General features: G+C 47.9%; 1 protein-coding gene across 8 annotated transcripts in view; it reads right to left on the bottom strand.

Moving 5' to 3' along the window:
- Positions 1-18,940, bottom strand: part of LOC139376014 (eukaryotic translation initiation factor 4 gamma 1-like) — a 45,957-nt gene that overhangs the window by 9,452 nt on the left and 17,565 nt on the right. For all 8 annotated transcript variants that reach the window (XM_071118066.1, XM_071118061.1, XM_071118065.1 and 5 more), the window contains 10 exons: positions 14,698-14,878; positions 12,003-12,136; positions 11,593-11,736; positions 10,437-10,838; positions 10,055-10,201; positions 9,560-9,793; positions 9,301-9,405; positions 6,768-7,085; positions 5,978-6,107; positions 4,669-4,768 (listed from right to left, as the gene is read on the bottom strand). In XM_071118066.1, the coding sequence (XP_070974167.1) occupies positions 4,669-4,768; positions 5,978-6,107; positions 6,768-7,085; positions 9,301-9,405; positions 9,560-9,793; positions 10,055-10,201; positions 10,437-10,838; positions 11,593-11,736; positions 12,003-12,136; positions 14,698-14,878 (1,895 nt within the window). The remainder of the gene's footprint in view (positions 1-4,668; positions 4,769-5,977; positions 6,108-6,767; positions 7,086-9,300; positions 9,406-9,559; positions 9,794-10,054; positions 10,202-10,436; positions 10,839-11,592; positions 11,737-12,002; positions 12,137-14,697; positions 14,879-18,940) is intronic.

The raw sequence follows: 18,940 nt of genomic DNA, 5'->3' as shown, positions 1-18,940 counted from the left end.
AGAGAGCGATCGTTACGAGCGAGAGAGAGCTATCGTTACGAGCGAGAGAGCGCTATCGTTACGAGCGAGAGAGAGCTATCGTAACGAGCGAGAGAGAACTATCGTTACGAGCGAGAGAGAGCTATCGTTACGAGCGAGAGAGAGCGATCGTTACGAGCGAGAGAGAGCGATCGTTACGAGCGAGAGAGAGCGATCGTTACGAGCGAGAGAGAGCGATCGTTACGAGCGAGAGAGAGCGATCGTTACGAGCGAGAGCGATCGTTACGAGCGAGCGATCGTTACGAGCGAGCGATCGTTACGAGCGAGAGCGATCGTTACGAGCGAGCGATCGTTACGAGCGAGCGATCGTTACGAGCGAGAGAGAGCGATCGTTACGAGCGAGAGAGAGCGATTGTTACGAGCGAGAGCGATCGTTACGAGCGAGAGCGATCGTTACGAGCGAGCGATCGTTACGAGCGAGCGATCGTTACGAGCGAGCGATCGTTACGAGCGAGAGAGAGCGATCGTTACGAGCGAGAGAGAGCGATCGTTAAGAGCGAGAGAGAGCGATCGTTACGAGCGAGAGAGAGCGATCGTTACGAGCGAGAGAGAGCGATCGTTACGAGCGAGAGAGAGCGATCGTTACGAGCGAGAGAGAGCGATCGTTACGAGCGAGAGAGAGCGATCGTTACGAGCGAGAGAGAGCGATCGTTACGAGCGAGAGCGATCGTTACGAGCGAGCGATCGTTACGAGAGAGCGATCGTTACGAGAGAGCGATCGTTACGAGCGAGAGCGCGATCGTTACGAGCGAGAGAGAGCGATCGTTACGAGCGAGAGAGAGCGATCGTTACGAGCGAGAGAGAGCGATCGTTACGAGCGAGAGAGCGCTATCGTTACGAGCGAGAGAGAGCTATCGTAACGAGCGAGAGAGAACTATCGTTACGAGCGAGAGAGAGCTATCGTTACGAGCGGGAGAGAGCGATCGTTACGAGCGAGAGAGAGCGATCGTTACGAGCGAGAGAGAGCGATCGTTACGAGCGAGAGAGAGCGATCGTTACGAGCGAGAGCGATCGTTACGAGCGAGAGCGATCGTTACGAGCGAGCGATCGTTACGAGCGAGCGATCGTTACGAGCGAGCGATCGTTACGAGCGAGCGATCGTTACGAGCGAGCGATCGTTACGAGCGAGCGATCGTTACGAGCGAGAGAGAGCGATCGTTACGAGCGAGAGAGAGCGATCGTTACGAGCGAGAGAGAGCGATCGTTACGAGCGAGAGAGAGCGATCGTTGCGAGCGAGAGAGAGCGATCGTTACGAGCGAGAGCGATCGTTACGAGCGAGCGATCGTTACGAGCGAGAGCGATCGTTACGAGCGAGCGATCGTTACGAGCGAGAGAGAGCGATCGTTACGAGCGAGAGAGAGCGATCGTTACGAGCGAGAGCGATCGTTACGAGCGAGAGCGATCGTTACGAGCGAGAGCGATCGTTACGAGCGAGAGCGATCGTTACGAGCGAGAGCGATCGTTACGAGCGAGCGATCGTTACGAGCGAGCGATCGTTACGAGCGAGCGATCGTTACGAGCGAGCGATCGTTACGAGCGAGCGATCGTTACGAGCGAGCGATCGTTACGAGCGAGAGAGAGCGATCGTTACGAGCGAGAGAGAGCGATCGTTACGAGCGAGAGAGCGATCGTTACGAGCGAGAGAGAGCGATCGTTACGAGCGAGAGAGAGCGATCGTTACGAGCGAGAGAGAGCGATCGTTACGAGCGAGAGAGAGCGATCGTTACGAGCGAGAGAGAGCGATCGTTACGAGCGAGAGCGATCGTTACGAGCGAGCGATCGTTACGAGCGAGCGATCGTTACGAGAGAGCGATCGTTACGAGAGAGCGATCGTTACGAGCGAGAGCGCGATCGTTACGAGCGAGAGCGCGATCGTTACGAGCGAGAGAGAGCGATCGTTACGAGCGAGAGAGAGCGATCGTTACGAGCGAGAGAGAGCGATCGTTACGAGCGAGAGAGCGCTATCGTTACGAGCGAGAGAGAGCTATCGTAACGAGCGAGAGAGAACTATCGTTACGAGCGAGAGAGAGCTATCGTTACGAGCGGGAGAGAGCGATCGTTACGAGCGAGAGAGAGCGATCGTTACGAGCGAGAGAGAGCGATCGTTACGAGCGAGAGAGAGCGATCGTTACGAGCGAGAGAGAGCGATCGTTACGAGCGAGAGAGAGCGATCGTTACGAGCGAGAGCGATCGTTACGAGCGAGCGATCGTTACGAGCGAGCGATCGTTACGAGCGAGCGATCGTTACGAGCGAGAGAGAGCGATCGTTACGAGCGAGAGAGAGCGATCGTTACGAGCGAGAGCGATCGTTACGAGCGAGAGCGATCGTTACGAGCGAGAGCGATCGTTACGAGCGAGAGCGATCGTTACGAGCGAGCGATCGTTACGAGCGAGCGATCGTTACGAGCGAGCGATCGTTACGAGCGAGAGAGCGATCGTTACGAGCGAGAGAGAGCGATCGTTACGAGCGAGAGAGAGCGATCGTTACGAGCGAGCGATCGTTACGAGAGAGCGATCGTTACGAGCGAGAGCGCGATCGTTACGAGAGAGAGCGATCGTTACGAGAGAGAGCGATCGTTACGAGCGAGAGAGAGCGATCGTTACGAGCGAGAGAGAGCGATCGTTACGAGCGAGAGAGAGCTATCGTTACGAGCGAGAGCGATCGTTACGAGCGAGCGCGATCGTTACGAGCGAGCGATCGTTACGAGCGAGAGAGAGCGATCGTTACGAGCGAGAGAGAGCGATCGTTACGAGCGAGAGAGAGCGATCGTTACGAGCGAGAGAGAGCGATCGTTACGAGCGAGAGAGAGCGATCGTTACGAGCGAGAGAGAGCGATCGTTACGAGCGAGAGAGAGCGATCGTTACGAGCGAGAGAGAGCGATCGTTACGAGCGAGAGAGAGCGATCGTTACGAGCGAGAGAGAGCGATCGTTACGAGCGAGCGATCGTTACGAGAGAGCGATCGTTACGAGCGAGAGAGAGCGATCGTTACGAGCGAGAGAGCGATCGTTACGAGCGAGAGAGAGCGATCGTTACGAGCGAGAGCGATCGTTACGAGCGAGCGATCGTTACGAGAGAGCGATCGTTACGAGCGAGAGCGCGATCGTTACGAGCGAGAGCGATCGTTACGAGAGAGAGCGCGATCGTTACGAGAGAGCGCGATCGTTACGAGAGAGCGCGATCGTTACGAGAGAGCGCGATCGTTACGAGAGAGAGCGATCGTTACGAGAGAGAGAGAGCGATCGTTACGAGAGAGAGAGAGCGATCGTTACACGAGAGAGAGAGCGATCGTTACACGAGAGAGAGCGCGATCGTTACACGAGAGAGAGCGCGATCGTTACACGAGAGAGAGCGCGAACGTTACACGAGAGAGAGCGCGATCGTTACACGAGAGAGAGAGCGATCGTTACGAGAGAGCGATCGTTACGAGAGAGCGATCGTTACGAGAGAGCGATCGTTACGAGAGAGCGATCGTTACGAGAGAGCGATCGTTACGAGAGAGCGATCGTTACGAGAGAGCGATCGTTACGAGAGAGCGATCGTTACGAGAGAGCGATCGTTACGAGAGAGAGAGAGCGATCGTACGAGAGAGAGAGCGATCGTACGAGAGAGAGAGCGATCGTACGAGAGAGAGAGCGATCGTACGAGAGAGAGAGCGATCGTACGAGAGAGAGAGCGATCGTACGAGAGAGAGAGCGATCGTTACGAGAGAGAGAGCGATCGTTACGAGAGAGAGAGCGATCGTTACGAGAGAGAGCGCGATCGTTACGAGAGAGAGCGCGATCGTTACGAGAGAGCGCGCGATCGTTACGAGAGAGAGAGCGATCGTTACGAGTGAGAGAGCGATCGTTACGAGAGAGAGAGCGATCGTTACGAGAGAGCGTGCGATCGTTACGAGAGAGAGCGATCGTTACGAGAGAGAGAGCGATCGTTACGAGAGAGAGAGCGATCGTTACGAGAGAGAGAGCGATCGTTACGAGAGAGAGAGCAATCGAGAGGGGGGAGAGAGCGCGTTACGAGCGAGAGGGGGGAGAGAGCGCGTTACGAGCGAGAGGGGGGAGAGAGCGCGTTACGAGCGAGAGGGGGGAGAGAGCGCGTTACGAGCGAGAGGGGGGAGAGAGCGCGTTACGAGCGAGAGGGGGGAGAGAGCGCGTTACGAGCGAGAGGGGGGAGAGAGCGCGTTACGAGCGAGAGGGGGAGAGCGCGTTACGAGCGAGAGGGGGAGAGCGCGTTACGAGCGAGAGGGGGAGAGCGCGTTACGAGCGAGAGGGGGAGAGCGCGTTACGAGCGAGAGGGGGAGAGCGCGTTACGAGCGAGGGGGAGAGCACGTTACGAGCGAGAGGGGGGAGAAAGAGCACGTTACGAGCGAGAGGGGGAGAGCGCGTTACGAGGTAGAGGGGGGAGAGAGCGTTGAGGAAATAGGCGAGAGGAGAGATATGAAAGAGGAAAGAAACGAGGGAGAGAAATAGAAGAGATGGGAAAGTGGGGGAAGAAAGAGAAAGAGGTAGAAAATAGGTGTGTAAGCGAGTCGGGCAGAGAGAAAGAGAGAAGTGGTGGAGATTAAGATCAGGAAGGAGAGGAAGGAAGAATGGAGAGAAAAAAGGAAAAATAGAAAGAGCAGTAGTGACCTCTGGGGTACCCTGCGGTCAGCGTCTGAGGAGGATGCTGGTGGAGCTGACTGCTGCAGGGCAGAGAAACGGTTGCCGGTGGCCGGACGGCCAGTCTCCGCTGCGAGAGAGAGAGAAATTATAATTCTATACAAAGAATTTGAAACTATAAAAGCTGAAGAAAAAAATCTAATATTTATTGGGTGAAAAGCCAAAATGTGCATTTTGGCAGCCAAATATGTGTCCTCCTGCAACAACCTGAGGGACAGCCAGTGAAAAGTGCAAAGTAATGTTGATAATATTTCCAATCTTGTTTTGTTTTGTCTTTCATGCCATGTCATGTGTCTTCTCAGTCATGTTGACACTGGTCCACTACCTCCCTCTCTCTCGTGAGCGCTCCCCCTCCCTCTCTCTCTCGCCCGCGCGCTCCCCCTCCCTCTCTCTCTCGCCCGCGCGCTCCCCCCCCCCTCTCTCTCGCGCGCTCCCCCCCCCCTCTCTCTCGCGCGCTCCCCCCCTCTCTCTCGCCTGCGCGCTCCCCCCCCCTCTCTCTCGCCTGCGCACTCCCCCCCCTCTCTCGCCTGCGCGCTCCCCCCCTCTCTCTCGCCTGCGCGCTCCCCCCCTCTCTCTTGCGCGCTCGCTCCCTCTCTCTCTCCTCCTCCCCCTCACGCTCTTCCCCCCGCTCTCTCGCGCACGCTCTCTTCCCCCCGCTCTCTCGCGCACGCTCTCCCCCCCCGCTCTCTCGCGCACGCGCTCCCCCCCGCTCTCTCCCCCCCTCTCTCTTGCGCGCTCGCTCCCTCTCCCCCCCCCCCGCTCTCTCGCGCACGCGCTCCCCCCCCTCTCTCTCTTGCGCGCTCGCTCCCTCACCCCCCTCCTCTCTCGTGCTCGCTCCCTCCTCCCTCTCTCGCGCACGCCCCCCCCCGCTCTCTCGCGCGCTCGCTCCCTCCCTCACCCCCCTCCTCTCTCGTGCTCGCTCTCCCCCCCCCCCCGCACTCTCGCGCTCCCCGCCCCCTCACGCTCCCCGCCCCCGCTCTCTCGCGCACGCGCTTCACCCCCCCCCCCTCTCTCTCTCGCGCGCTCCCCCCCCGCTCTCTCACTCGCGCGCTCCCCCCCCTCTCGCCCTCCCCCTCCCTCACACGCCCCCTCCTCTCCCCACTGTATATATTTTTTTAAATACCCAAATCCGTGTCCAGAAATACCGATTTCTAATTGTTATGAAAACTTGAAATCGGCCCTAATTAAATCGGCCATTCGGATTAAATCGGTCGACCTATAGTCTCCAAGAGACTCCATGTTTAGTCTTGCCCGTGTGTGTGTTTGAACGTGCCCCTACCTGGTTCAGCTCCGGTGGCAGGCTTGGCTCCTGTGGTGCCTCCACTGCTGCCCTTTCCCCAGCTGCCCCACATGCCCTTACCCCCGAGCTGGGGAGCAAGAAGCTGGTTGCTGAAGTCCAGAGCACCAGGCTAGTGGGGGAAGAGGTCAAAAGGTAAAGAGAGCAGAGGTGATATACCAGAATGATATCCATCTCAGTGGGGGAAGAGGTCAAAAGGTTAAGAGAGCAGAGGTGATATACCAGAATGATATCCATCTCAGTGGGGGAAGAGGTCAAAAGGTTAAGAGAGCAGAGGTGATATACCAAAATGATATCCATCTCAGTGGGGGAAGAGGTCAAAAGGTTAAGAGAGCAGAGGTGATATACCAAAATGATATCCATCTCAGTGGGGGAAGAGGTCAAAAGGTTAAGAGAGCAGAGGTGATATACCAGAATGATATCCATCTCAGTGGGGGAAGAGGTCAAAAGGTTAAGAGAGCAGAGGTGATATACCAAAATGATATCCATCTCAGTGGGTCTTGACTTGGTAAAACATCTGATGAAACATGTCTAATAAAGTAAAGGAAGTCCAACCAGCATGACATCCAGGCAAAGCATTCAGACAACACAACTCTCCACCATGTCATGCTCTATATGGCAAATACAAAAAGCATCCTTGTGAGACACAAAAAGGCAATATGAACGATTTTGTTTACATTCCCACCCAGAATGAGGAACCCCATGTGTTGGTAATGTAGTGAAAACACAGGTTTTTTTAGAAGTTCTAAACATTAAGAAACTCTCCCCTCACCTTAGTGATCTTGCTGAGCCGGCTGGTATCGATGGGTCTGTTCTTGGTGGAGATGGGCACTGTGTTCCAGCCCTCGTCCTGGGGCTGGCTGCCCCTTCCCACCTGCTGGCCCCCACGGCCCACCTGATCCCTTCCTCCTCTGTCCCCCCCCCTCCCGTCTCTTCCCCCTCCACCACCTCCTCGTCCTCCTCCGTCATTCCTTGACATGAGCTGCTGCTGAACCTTGACCTGCTGCATGTGTTCCTCCTGCTCAGCATCCTTGTGGATCTGGTCAATGGTCTTAGGACCCTGCTCCCCCCGCCGGGGCACCCAGCCACTCTGGTGGAGGGAGAGGGAGGGAGATGACTCTTTAAAGTCTAAGATAAGCAATGCTGCTTCAGGGCCATATGGTTAATTACTATGGTAATTACTGTGATGCCATGATGGTAATGATACTATTTCAAAGACAAATAAACAGAAGGAGGAAAAGCGAAAGAAAGCTAGAGAGAGAAAGATACTTGAATCAGTTATAGAACCCATTGCACTTCATAGTTGTGAGGTCTGGGGTCCACTCACCAACCAAGAATTCACAAAATGGGACAATCACCAAATTGAGACTCTGCATGCAGTGTACAACATAAAACACCAAATAATGCATTCAGAGCAGAATGAGGCCAATACCCGCTAATGATCAAAACCCAGATAAGAGCTGTTAAATTCTACAACCAACTAAAAGGAAGCGATTCCCAAACGTCCCTTTTTCAAGACCCTGTCGTTTAAAGATATTTGGATTTTTACGAATTAACTCCAAATAAATCCAATAACTTCACATCTCCATTGTAAAGGGTTTACACACCGTTTCCCATGCTTCCCACCTGTGGGTCATTAAGACACTAAAAGCTTGCAAACGGTAGGCACAGTTATGAAAACTTAGGACACTAGAGACGCCTTTCTACTGACTCTGAAAAACACCAAAAGAAAGATGTCCAGGGTCCCTGCACATTGCGTGAACGTGCCTTAGGCGTGCTGCAATGAGGCTTGAGGACTGCAGATGAGGCCAGGGAAGATATTGCAATGTGCGTACTGTGAGACACCTAAGACAGCGAGCGCTACGTTGAGACACGACGGACAGCTGATCGTCCTCGCAGTGGCAGACCACATGTAACAACACCTGCACAGGATCGGTACATCCGAACATCACACCTGCAGGACAGCTACAGGATGGCAACAACTGCCCGAGTTACACCAGGAACGCACAATTCCTCCATCAGTGCTCAGACTGTCCGCAATAGGCTGAACTGAGGGCTTGTAGGCTTGTTGTAAGGCAGGTCCTCACCAGACATCACCGGCAACGTCACCTATGGGCACAGCCCCACCGTTGCTGGACCAGACAGGACTGGCAAAAAGTGCTTTTCACTGACGAGTCACGGTTTTGCCTCACCATGGGTGAAGGTCGGATTCATGTTTATCATTGAAGGAATGAGCGTTACACCGAGGCTTGTACTCTGGAGCGGGATCGATTTGGAGGTGGAGGGTCCGTCCTGGTCTGGGGCGGTGTGTCACACACAGCATCATCGGAATGAGCTTGTTGTCATTGCAGGCAATCTAAACACTGTGCGCTACAGGGAAGACATCCTCCTCCCTCATGTGGTACCCTTCCTGCAGGCTCATTCTGACATGACCCTCTAGCATGACAAATCCACCAGCCATACTGCTCGTTCTGTGTGTGATTTCCTGCAAGACAAGAATGTCAGTGTTCTGCCATGGCCAGCGAAGATCCCAAATCTCAATCCCATTGAGCTCGTCTGGGACCTTTTGGATCGGAGGGTGAGGGCTAGGGCCATTCCCCCCAGAAATGTCCGGAAACGTGTAGGTTCCTTGGTGGAAGAGTGGGGTAACATCTCACAGCAAGAACTGGCAAATCTGGTGCAGTCCATGAGGAGGAGATGCACTGCAGTACTTAATGCAGCTGGTGGCCACACCAGATTCTGACTGTTACTTTTGATTTTGAACCTCCCTTTGTTCAGGGACACATTATTCAATTTCTGTTAGTCACATGTCTGTGGAACTTGTTCAGTTTATGTCTCAGCTGTTGAATCGTGTTATGTTCCTACAAATATTTACACATGTTAAGTTTGTTGAAAATAAATGCAGTTGACAGTGAGAGGACGTTTCTTTTTTTGCTGCGTTTACAACCCATATTTATATTTATTTATTTTCCCTTCTGCGCTTTAACTATTTGCACATCATTAGAACACTATATAGACATATGAAGTGGCTTTATTCTTGTGGAACCTTTGTGGGTGTAATGTCCACTGTTTTTTCTTGTTTATTTCACTTTTGTTTATTGTCCATTTCTCTTTTTTTGGCCATTTAAACGTTTCCCATGTCAATAAAGCCCTCTGAAATTAATTATGAGAGAGATAGAGCGCAAGGAAGATACAGAAAGATGGAGGAAGAGAGAAAGAGGGCGAGAAAATGAGTAGAAACAAGGAGAACGAGAAAGGAAGAGAGAACATTGTACAGAGAGGGATGGGGGGGGTTGTAGTTGTACCCGTCTGAGATCGATGACGTCCTGCAGCATGAAGCGGATCCTAGATGAGGTCTTCTTCTCCTTGATGATCTTGTCCATCTGGGCAAAGTACTGGTCCATACGGGGCTAGGGGGGTCAGAGGGACAGTCAGACTGGGGGCGGGTGGGTGTGGCCATTCTAATTTCCGTAAAGGTAATTATGTCAGTGTGAGTGTGTGTCTGCTCCTGTGTGTGTGTGTGTGTGCGTGTGCGTCTCTCACTCTCTTCCTCTCTCTGCGTACCTTGGCTTTCTCAAAGTCCAGGTCCTTGCCGATGGTGGACAGCAGTCTACAGAGGCACTCCAGCGACTCCTCGTCGTGGTTCTTCAGCAGCTTGACGATGCAGTCGTGCATGATGGCCTCCGTCAGCATCTTCAGCTTGAACAGCTCACCGATGAACTTGATGTTGCCCAGCGACCGCCGCCGCGCCTGGTCTTTGGCCTCCTCCAGCGTCGCCTTCAGACCAGCTTTCTCCTCCTGGGAAACGAGAGGTCCGAGGTTAGTTTGAAAGTTCACAAAGGAGGGTGAAACAGAATGGAAACGCATCTATTACACAGGTTGTCTATCAAAGTAGTTTGTTGAATCTTGAATTATAAAAAAGAATGGCAGCATCTATTTAAAAAAAAAGCCACTTCTTTTCTCACTTGCATGGTTCTCACCTAGCCATCTTAAGAAGAATGCATGTATGTCACGTTTGCTAAATGACTAAATTGTCATGTGAAATGAATCCTCCCCTACCTCTTTGGCAGCCTCCATCTCCTTCTGTTTGGCCTCAAAGATGACGTCATCATCCTGGTCCTTCTCAAACTCTTTCTGACAGCGGTTGAGCAGCAGCTTGCGGAAGTTTACAGTCACTCCCGGCTTGTCTGTGGTGGGCACTTTCAACTAGAAAGAGCCAATGAAAGGAAGCAAGGAGAAATACTAGTTTACTTCAAGGTCTGTTTGGTTTATGTCCAGTAGAATAAAGACAGAATCAAAGGAAAGCAGAGGGCTTGTCCTCAGCTCCTTGAGTTGTTAAATTTCATCAAAAGACTGCAATGGTCCAAAACACAAGGCTCAACATAGAGGGAGAGAAAGGAAATAAAAAGACTAACACGGGCCGCCCAAACACTTCACTCACCCCCATAAGGCAGCGGCACATGTTTGCGTAGGCCACAGAGAAGTTGGGCTCGGAGATGGCCTTCTCAAAGATCAGGTCGATCACTCCCTTCAGCCGCTCCTCCGTGTCGATGGTCAGCTCTGTGACCTGTTTCATCAGTTGCTGGAACATCTGAGGGGTCAGCTTGTTGAGGATGGAGCGGACCCTCTTGAACAGCTCCTGGGTCTTGGCCTGCTCGGGGTCGTCGCTCTCCTCATCCTCGGGGGCGGCACCTCGGCCCCGGGTCACAGCCTTCTTCACTGTGGGCTTCCAGGCCTTCTCCGCCTTGTTGAGCTCCACTTCGCCACCTAGCGATGAGGAGATTGTGATGATCTTGCGGGGCTCCTTGCGCTGGCCCTGCTGGGAGCGCCGTGGTCCTGGGGGCTGGGGGAAGAGGAGATATAGATTGGAAGGGGAGAGAGAGTGGTAGGGAGAAAGAGGGAGGGGAGGGAGAGAAAGAGGTATAAAGAGGGAGGAGATGAGGTCTATGAACTCAAGAAACACACCGGGCTGTCAATCATACACTACCAGAGCACAGTTTTAGACAGAAACAAGGTAGAGAGCAGGGCCAGTTTCACTCAACGGAAGTCTTAGAACACCATTCAATGGTTATCTTTAAATGTCACAATAAATCATTGGTTGATGATCAAATCAAATCACTTGTTTTAAAGAAACGTGATAAAAAAGGGTGCATCCAATGATATCTCCTTTCTCCTGAAGTGTGCACTAATTCACTACTTCCCACAAATTTAATAGCATTAGATTGGTAGAGGCATGGGCTAGTGGGAGTTTCCACCATATTTCTTACACCAGTCATTTCCTTTCAAATCAGTAAACATGGGAGGAAGGATAGAGAGACATTTGGAGAGTGACATACTATGTACTCTGAACTATGACTAATGCTTTCCAAGAGACACGGACACACACACACACCAACAGCCCATACTTAACAAATACTGACGAACACACACAGAAAACACATAGAACCAACATAAATAAATAGAACACTATAATGGGCATCCTATTAACATGACCAAACAATCGTCCATCTTGGTCCTGAATTATAGGATCTCTATACACTGACCATAGAGTTAGAGGACACTATGCAGACACACACCCAACACACTGCCATACTCACTCCCATGTGGTCCCTTCCAGGGGCCCGTGGTCCCCCTCCCCCAGAGGACTGTCTACCCAGGTTACCCATGAAGGCGGGGGTGAAGTCTGGCCCGGCGTTCATGTTGCGACCCGGCTCCGCTGGGCGCATGGGGGTCTTATTCGCCTACACAGAGAAAGAGAGAATTATGTACCTATGATTTTGACATTGGATTGTCATTGAAATTAACATTGGGACAGAGATACTAGAAAAGCACATGATTGAAACATGGGAGGTGTTAAAATCCACATAAAATCAAAACTAAAATTTGCACTAGAGCATAATCCCTTTAATTTCATAACACTTATTAGAATAATACCTTTTACTGGGTGCCTATAAAATCACCATACTGGATCAGAAAATGAATGAATTAATTTGATGGTATAGTTTACCTTATCTAGCACAACGTCTGTGATGAGAGGCAGGCCCTCAGGCTTGTTCATGCTGGCACTAATGAACTGGCAACCCAGCAGGAACTCCCTGTCGTACCTCTTCTTCTCCTCTGGGTCGATAGGCTTCCATTGCTCTGTTGGGAGGAAAGGGTGGAGGAGCGGGAGAGTTTGAATTGCCTACAAAGGACTAGTTATACTGCTTAGGTGTTGTTGTAACACACCCAACCCAATCTATCAGACTACTCTTGAAGAGACATGTATTTCATTAGGGATAACGCTGGCCATACACATGAGTAATGGGGATCTTTGACAGTAGCTAGGTTTCCATTCAATTTGTGATAGATTTTCATGCAAATATTATAATATCCGCCTTAACAAAATATGTAAATTTTCCTTCCTGAGGTTTGTTTCCATCAGAACAGAACGGCAGATAAAAGGCTGTGCTTGATGACATAGTGCACGTAAAAACAACTTTTGCGCTAAAGTACTCATGTACCGAATAAAAAAACAAAACAAGTTCAATGTGTTTCCATTGCATTTTCCAGTCCATCGATGGTTTTGTCACAAAAACTGTTTGGGCAAACTTGCCCAATCTGGTTTTTGCACATGCACTCTAGACTAGAGGTCGACCGATTAATCGGCATGTGCGATTAATTAGGGCCGATTTCAAGTTATAACAATCGGTAATTGTTATGGACGGCGATTACATTGCAATACAATCGCCATCCAAACGATTACATTGCAATCCTTGAGGAGACTGTGTGGCAGGCTGACCACCTGTAACACGAGTGCAGCGTCAAAAGGACCTCGTGGCTGCAAGGAGCCAAGGTACGTTGCTAGCTAGCGCTAAATTTATCTTATAAAACAATCAATCTTTACATAATCTTAACCTAGTAATATCATCAACCATGTGTAGTTAAGTAGCTTGTCCTGTGCTGCATTTAATCAATGGCTGTTAATTTATCATCGAATCACAGCTTACTTTGCCAAACGGGTGATGATTTAAAAAGCACATTCGTTGCACAAATGTACCTAACCATAAACATCAATGCCTTTCTTAAAATCAATACACAGAAGTATATTTTTTTAACCTCCATATTTAGTTAAAAGAAATGAATGTTAGCAGGCAATATTAACTAGGGAAATTGTATCACTTCTCTTGCGTTCAGTGCAAGCAGAGTCAGGGTATATGCAGTAGTTTGGGCCGCCCGGATCGTTGCGAACTGTGTGAAGACCATTTCTTCCTAACAAAGACAGTAATTCATTTGCCAGAATTGTACATAATTATAACATTAAAGTTGTGCAATGTAATAGCAATATTTAGACTTAGGGTTGCCACCCATTCGATAAAATATGGAACGGTTCCGTATTTCACTGAAAGAATAAACGTTTTGTTTTTCAAAATGATAGTTTCTGGATTTGACCATATTAATGACCAAAGGCTCGTATTTCTGTGGTTATTATATTATTATACTATAATTTGATATTTGATAGAGCAGTCTGAGCGGTGACTTTACTGCGTTTGCCAACGCAGCACTTCGCAATGCTTGTTCACAGCGCTGTTTATGACTTCAAGCCTATCAACTCCAGAGATTAGGCTGGCAATACTGAAGTGCCTATAAGAACATCCAATAGTCAAAAGATACATGAAATACAAATGGACAAGAGAGAAATAGTCCTATAATAACTACAGCCTAAAACTTCATAACTGGGAACATTGAAGACTCATGTTAAAAGGAACCATCAGCTTTCATATGTCCTCATGTTCTGAGCAAGGAACTTAAACGGTAGCTTTTTTACATGGCACATATTGCAATTTTACTTTCTTCTCAAACACTTTGTTTTTGTATTATTTAAACCAAATTGAACCGGTTTCATTATTTATTTGAGGCTAAATTGATTTGATTGATGTACTATATTAAGTTCAAATAAAAGTGTTCATTCAGTATTGTTGTAATTGTCATTATTATTATTAATATATATACATATATAAAATAAAAAAAGAATCGGTATCGGCTTTTTTTGGTCCTTCAATAAAATGGGTATCGCTGTTGTAAAATGATAATCGGTCGACCTCTACTCTAGACAACAGTTCACTAATAAAGTGGACAGGTTAAGTTATATGATGAGATTGATTAATTGGCAGTGATCATCATGTCACAAGACACTCAATATTTATTGGAAAGGAGAATCAAGCTAATCACAGCACTTTCACCATAACTTATTTCATCTGTAGCCCTTTAAACTGTGCATGCTTTTAAAAGTCATAGTGGGAGGACCACACAACATAAAATAACTATACAATTTGCAGTCACACGATGCTATCAAAAATCACACAAGAAATTGTTTCCGCCGCAATTTGTTGCATAATTGATTTTACCAATAAAAATATCCCACTATGTCGAATGAACCTATTGTCTGTCGACATTTTGGTAATTGTACCGACACTTCCTTTTTCCATCACAGCTGTTGTGATTTATTTTTATACGGTATGACTTGACTCACATAAAATCCGTGGATGGAAATGTGGTTATAGAAACAGACAGTTTATTGCCCATTTCAACGATGAGACATTTCATATGACGGGAAAAATGAGGACACGTCTCAAAGAATCAATCAACGAATATTAGATATTCATTGAGTCCGATACAGATCCTTGACTGATATCTTCAGTCATTTCTAAGGGACCACCAACCTCCTTTGTACTGATACTTGAGGTCGCCCGGTTTGAGCGGGGGTGTGTCGGCGTTCTGCTTGTCCTCCTTCTCTTCCCACGTCTCGTCTGGTGCGTCGGCGGGCGGCAAGGAGGTCGGGGCCACAGGGCTGGGCTCCGGCGGTGAAGACGACGGCTCGGTGGCAGGTGCCGCCACCTCCTCCTGTACAGACGAGAGGGGAGAAGGGACAGGAAGATTGAAGGGTAAGAGAGTAGAAGGAAGTTGAGACCCTATATGCTGACCTCAAGTCAGTTTCGTGGTTAAGGTTAGGGGATTTGGGGTGAGTCACCAGTGGTTTTCCACAAGCACATGGAGTAGCCAGCCTAATAGAAAAAAAGTAGCCAGCCAGGCTCCCCTGGGCTGTTATGACATTTTTGCAGAAGAAGATTTATTTTGGTGGCCTCTGGTACCTTCTAATGCCTTGATTACATCCAAAATACAGTGAAATTGTTGAGTACTTGATTGGGTTTACCTCCCAGATTTGAAAAATTTGGTGTGGGATTGTACTTACAATTTAAGTTACTGTAAATGTCTGAATTCAGTGTATTGTTAGTCATAATTCGATATTGTCTAGGACTATGACCTTAAACCTTCCTCCTCTTGAGATTAAAAGTATTTTTGTTTGTTCTTTAAATTAATGTATTTTATTAAAAACAGAAAAATGAAGTGGCCAAATTATCTTTAAAATTATTTAAGGTACAATTTTAAACCAAAGAAATTGTGTGATTAGTCACTGGAAAAAGTGCCAAATGGGTCTAGAATAAAAACAGATGCTCAATTAAGAGAGAGGGAACGACATTCAATAACTAAAATAATTTCAACAAGTGTATGCAACTCAATTGCAGAATGTCTTTTTTTTTTTAAACACTTGTTTAGCAACTGACCCACAGGCTTCAAGCTTTCTTAAGAGGCCTTTTCAGCTATCTGCAATACAGGTATGATTGAAAAATAAAGCAGACTGTTGATATGGTATTCACCATCTTCATTGAATGTTATCATTTATCTGCAAATAATTGCCAAAAAAAAACACTACCAGTATGCAAATTAGGGAGCCAAATGAACGGCTCTCTTACCGATGCGATAGGCTGCTGACAAGCCAATCACTAACGTCACTGTCTGGCAAGTCCTGATGGACTTCATATTGAAAATACAAACTAGATCTTTAGTTTACGATGCCATGGAGATGGCACACTGAGTGCACAAAACATTAAGAACACCTTCCTAATATTGAGTTGCACCCCATTTTGCGCTCAGAACAGTCTGAATTTGTCCCGGGCATGGACTCTACAAGGTGTAGACAGCGTTCCACGTGGATGCTGGCCCATGTTCTCCAATGCTTGCTACAGTTGACATGTTGACTGGATATCCTTGGGGTGGTGGGCCATTCTTGATAAACAGTGGAAACTTAAGCGTGAAAAATGCAGCACTTCATGGTGTTGCACTTCATGACACACTCAGACCGGTGCGCCTTGCACCCACTGCCATACCACGTTCAAAAGGCTTGTTGGTCTTGCCTATTCACCCTCAATCCATGGCTCAAAGGCTTAAAAATCCTTCTTTAACCCATCTCCCCCTCCCTTCATCTACACTGATTAAACTGGTTTTAACAAGAGACATCAATAAGGGATCATAGCTTCACCTGGTCAGTCGGTCATGGAAAGAGCAGGTGTTCCTAATGTTTTGTACACAGTGTAACTATGTTGTATGATTCATGAATAGCAAAGATATGAGATGGACTATATTCAGTCAGTTGGACACCTTTAATAAAACTATTCAAGCTTGTTGTTAAATCAAAGCACAGTCGATAGCCCATGCCCCACCAACCCATGGCTGCACCTGAAACAAGCAAAAGATAAATGAATGTGCCAGTAAACAATAGGTTAAGTGGACTTTAACTCATTGTTACCACATTATAAAGGGATGTGCAAATACAAATCAGAGACGAAGGAGTATCATGCCCTCTCCCTCTGTAAATAAATTTGACTGCAATTATTTCTCCAAAATAAGCACACACACACACAGGTACCGAGAGGCAGGACAGGCAGCAGACTGTTGATAGGTTTGATTTGAGCTTTAACTAATATTAATGACTAATTATAAAAGAGACATGAGGTGCCATAATGACGCTTGGGAGAGGCTGGGTGCAGGGAAAACTATCACACGTGGCACTACTGATAAGGGGAGGAACTGTTTAAGGCACAGATCACTCAGCTCCCTGCCTAGCAATAATGATGCAATGTGTAGCGATGAGGAGACTCCACCCAAGGTGGGGTATGTATACTACCAGGGGTAAAACCATGTTTTTGTCTAATGCAGCGGTATTGACCCTCTGGGCAGAATAAACTTTGTTTAAAGCTTTCATAGTGCCCGTTGAGTTTGTACTCTGAAAATGAGAACCTAACACTGTCAAACCAGCAGTGTTTCCGTGAGCGCTCACTTTGTGACTGACAGGAGTCTATCCGATCAATAGATCGCTAGAAGATGCATATCTTTCCTGAGGGCTCGGCAGACTGTTTTCTGCCGAGTAAATTGAAAAGTAGCCTAGCTAAGTGGAAAAAGGAGCGTAAATCGTCAGTTTAGTCGACAGCCGGCACTAGTGGAAAACACTGGTGTGTAAAGTCCTTTTATTCCTTCTATTTTTAAGATACAAGTTTTAATTAGCAAATTGGTCGGTTAATGAAGAAAACTTGCTGGGAAGTGAAATGCTTGTCTCGACAGACATACCAGGACTCCAGGCACAAAGACCAACGATGCCATTTGCCGAGTTGCTCCTGCACTGACTGATGAACAGTAGGCTTAGGCAATATACAGTATACCGGGGTATTTGGAAATAGCCACGGGATGGTTTTTCAATACCGTTGAAATGTATTTTAAGCTCATTATTTATTTTGAGTTCAATAAGTTGTTATATTTATAGCTACTTAAGTAATTATCTGCATCCAATTTGTGCAATACTTTAGGACATTGGAGTTCTTCGTTTCACCTGTTAGATTACTTTACATTGTGCATCTTACCTTAGTTCCCCAGAACAGTTGAGCCAGTCACTTGTTGTGCATCTTACCTTAGTTCCCCAGAACAGTTGAGCCAGTCACTTGTTTGTAAATAGCGCAACGGGAGAAAGCGGTAACAGGTGAGTTCAGCTATGAATTTTGTTTAGCTTGCTAGTTAACTCAGTGGTTGAATTATATAAGGAGATGGGCCTCATATCGTGTAGCTTTCCACCGTGTTTGAGAAGTCAAAGCGCTTTGGATGAATTCTGTACAGCGGCCACTGCTATCTTGATTTCCTAGCATTTGTTCTCCTCACCGTTCTTGGCCCGGTCTGCTCCTACTCCTCTTCTCTGAGCAGAACAGGCAGGACCATTGCCCTAGTGACTACAGACTCCACACAAACACTGCATGTACACATGCTGCTTCAGAGCCAGTACAGTACTTCCTTCAGACAAGCATTAAAACGTTCATTTGCAGAGTCTCTCGTTTACATTAGCTTGGAAACGTCCAAACTCGGTAGCTCCTACCCATATACAGATGATTCAGAAAGTATTCAGACCTTCACTTTATCCACATTACAGCAATATTCTAAAATGGATAAAAATGATTTCATCCCTAATCAAACACACCATAACAACAAAGCAAAACAGATTTTTGAAATGTTGGCAAATTTATTACAAATAAAAACTGAAAAATCACATTTACATAAGTATTCAGACCCTTTACTGTGTCTGTGCCAGTTTTCGCTTTGTCATTATGGGGTAGTGTGTAGATTGAGGAGGATTTTTTTTTAAATTCGATACATTTTAGTATAAGGCTGTAACGTGTGGAAAAAGTGAACGGGTCTGAATACTTTCCGAATGCACTGTATGTATAACTTTATGAGCAGGATTGCCTACCTTTGCAATTAGTTTATTTTTAGTTGTGCTCGTTAGCATATTTAGCTAGAAACCTCTATGCAAATTCACTATTACTTGTTCTAATTTTGTTAGCATTCTGGTCATAGACGCCCAACTGACTTTTTGTGTTTTTGGGAGACCCCTTGTGTACTATACCGGTAAAAGCATAAATCCCGGGATGAGAGAAGAACTGTATGACGATATTGAAATTTGGATACCACCCAACCCCAATGAACAGTCCAATCGAAGTAGAGGCTGGCTGCAGATACCATGCAGTGAAAACCTGTAAGATTGTTACTCACAGCAAGGTTTACTACTGGTGCACTACTGGTCAA

Source organism: Oncorhynchus clarkii, chromosome 20 (genome assembly GCF_045791955.1).
Source record: "Oncorhynchus clarkii lewisi isolate Uvic-CL-2024 chromosome 20, UVic_Ocla_1.0, whole genome shotgun sequence".
NCBI lineage: Eukaryota > Metazoa > Chordata > Actinopteri > Salmoniformes > Salmonidae > Oncorhynchus > Oncorhynchus clarkii.
Note: the sequence above shows the minus strand (reverse complement) of the source record. Positions and strands in the feature narration are given on the sequence as shown.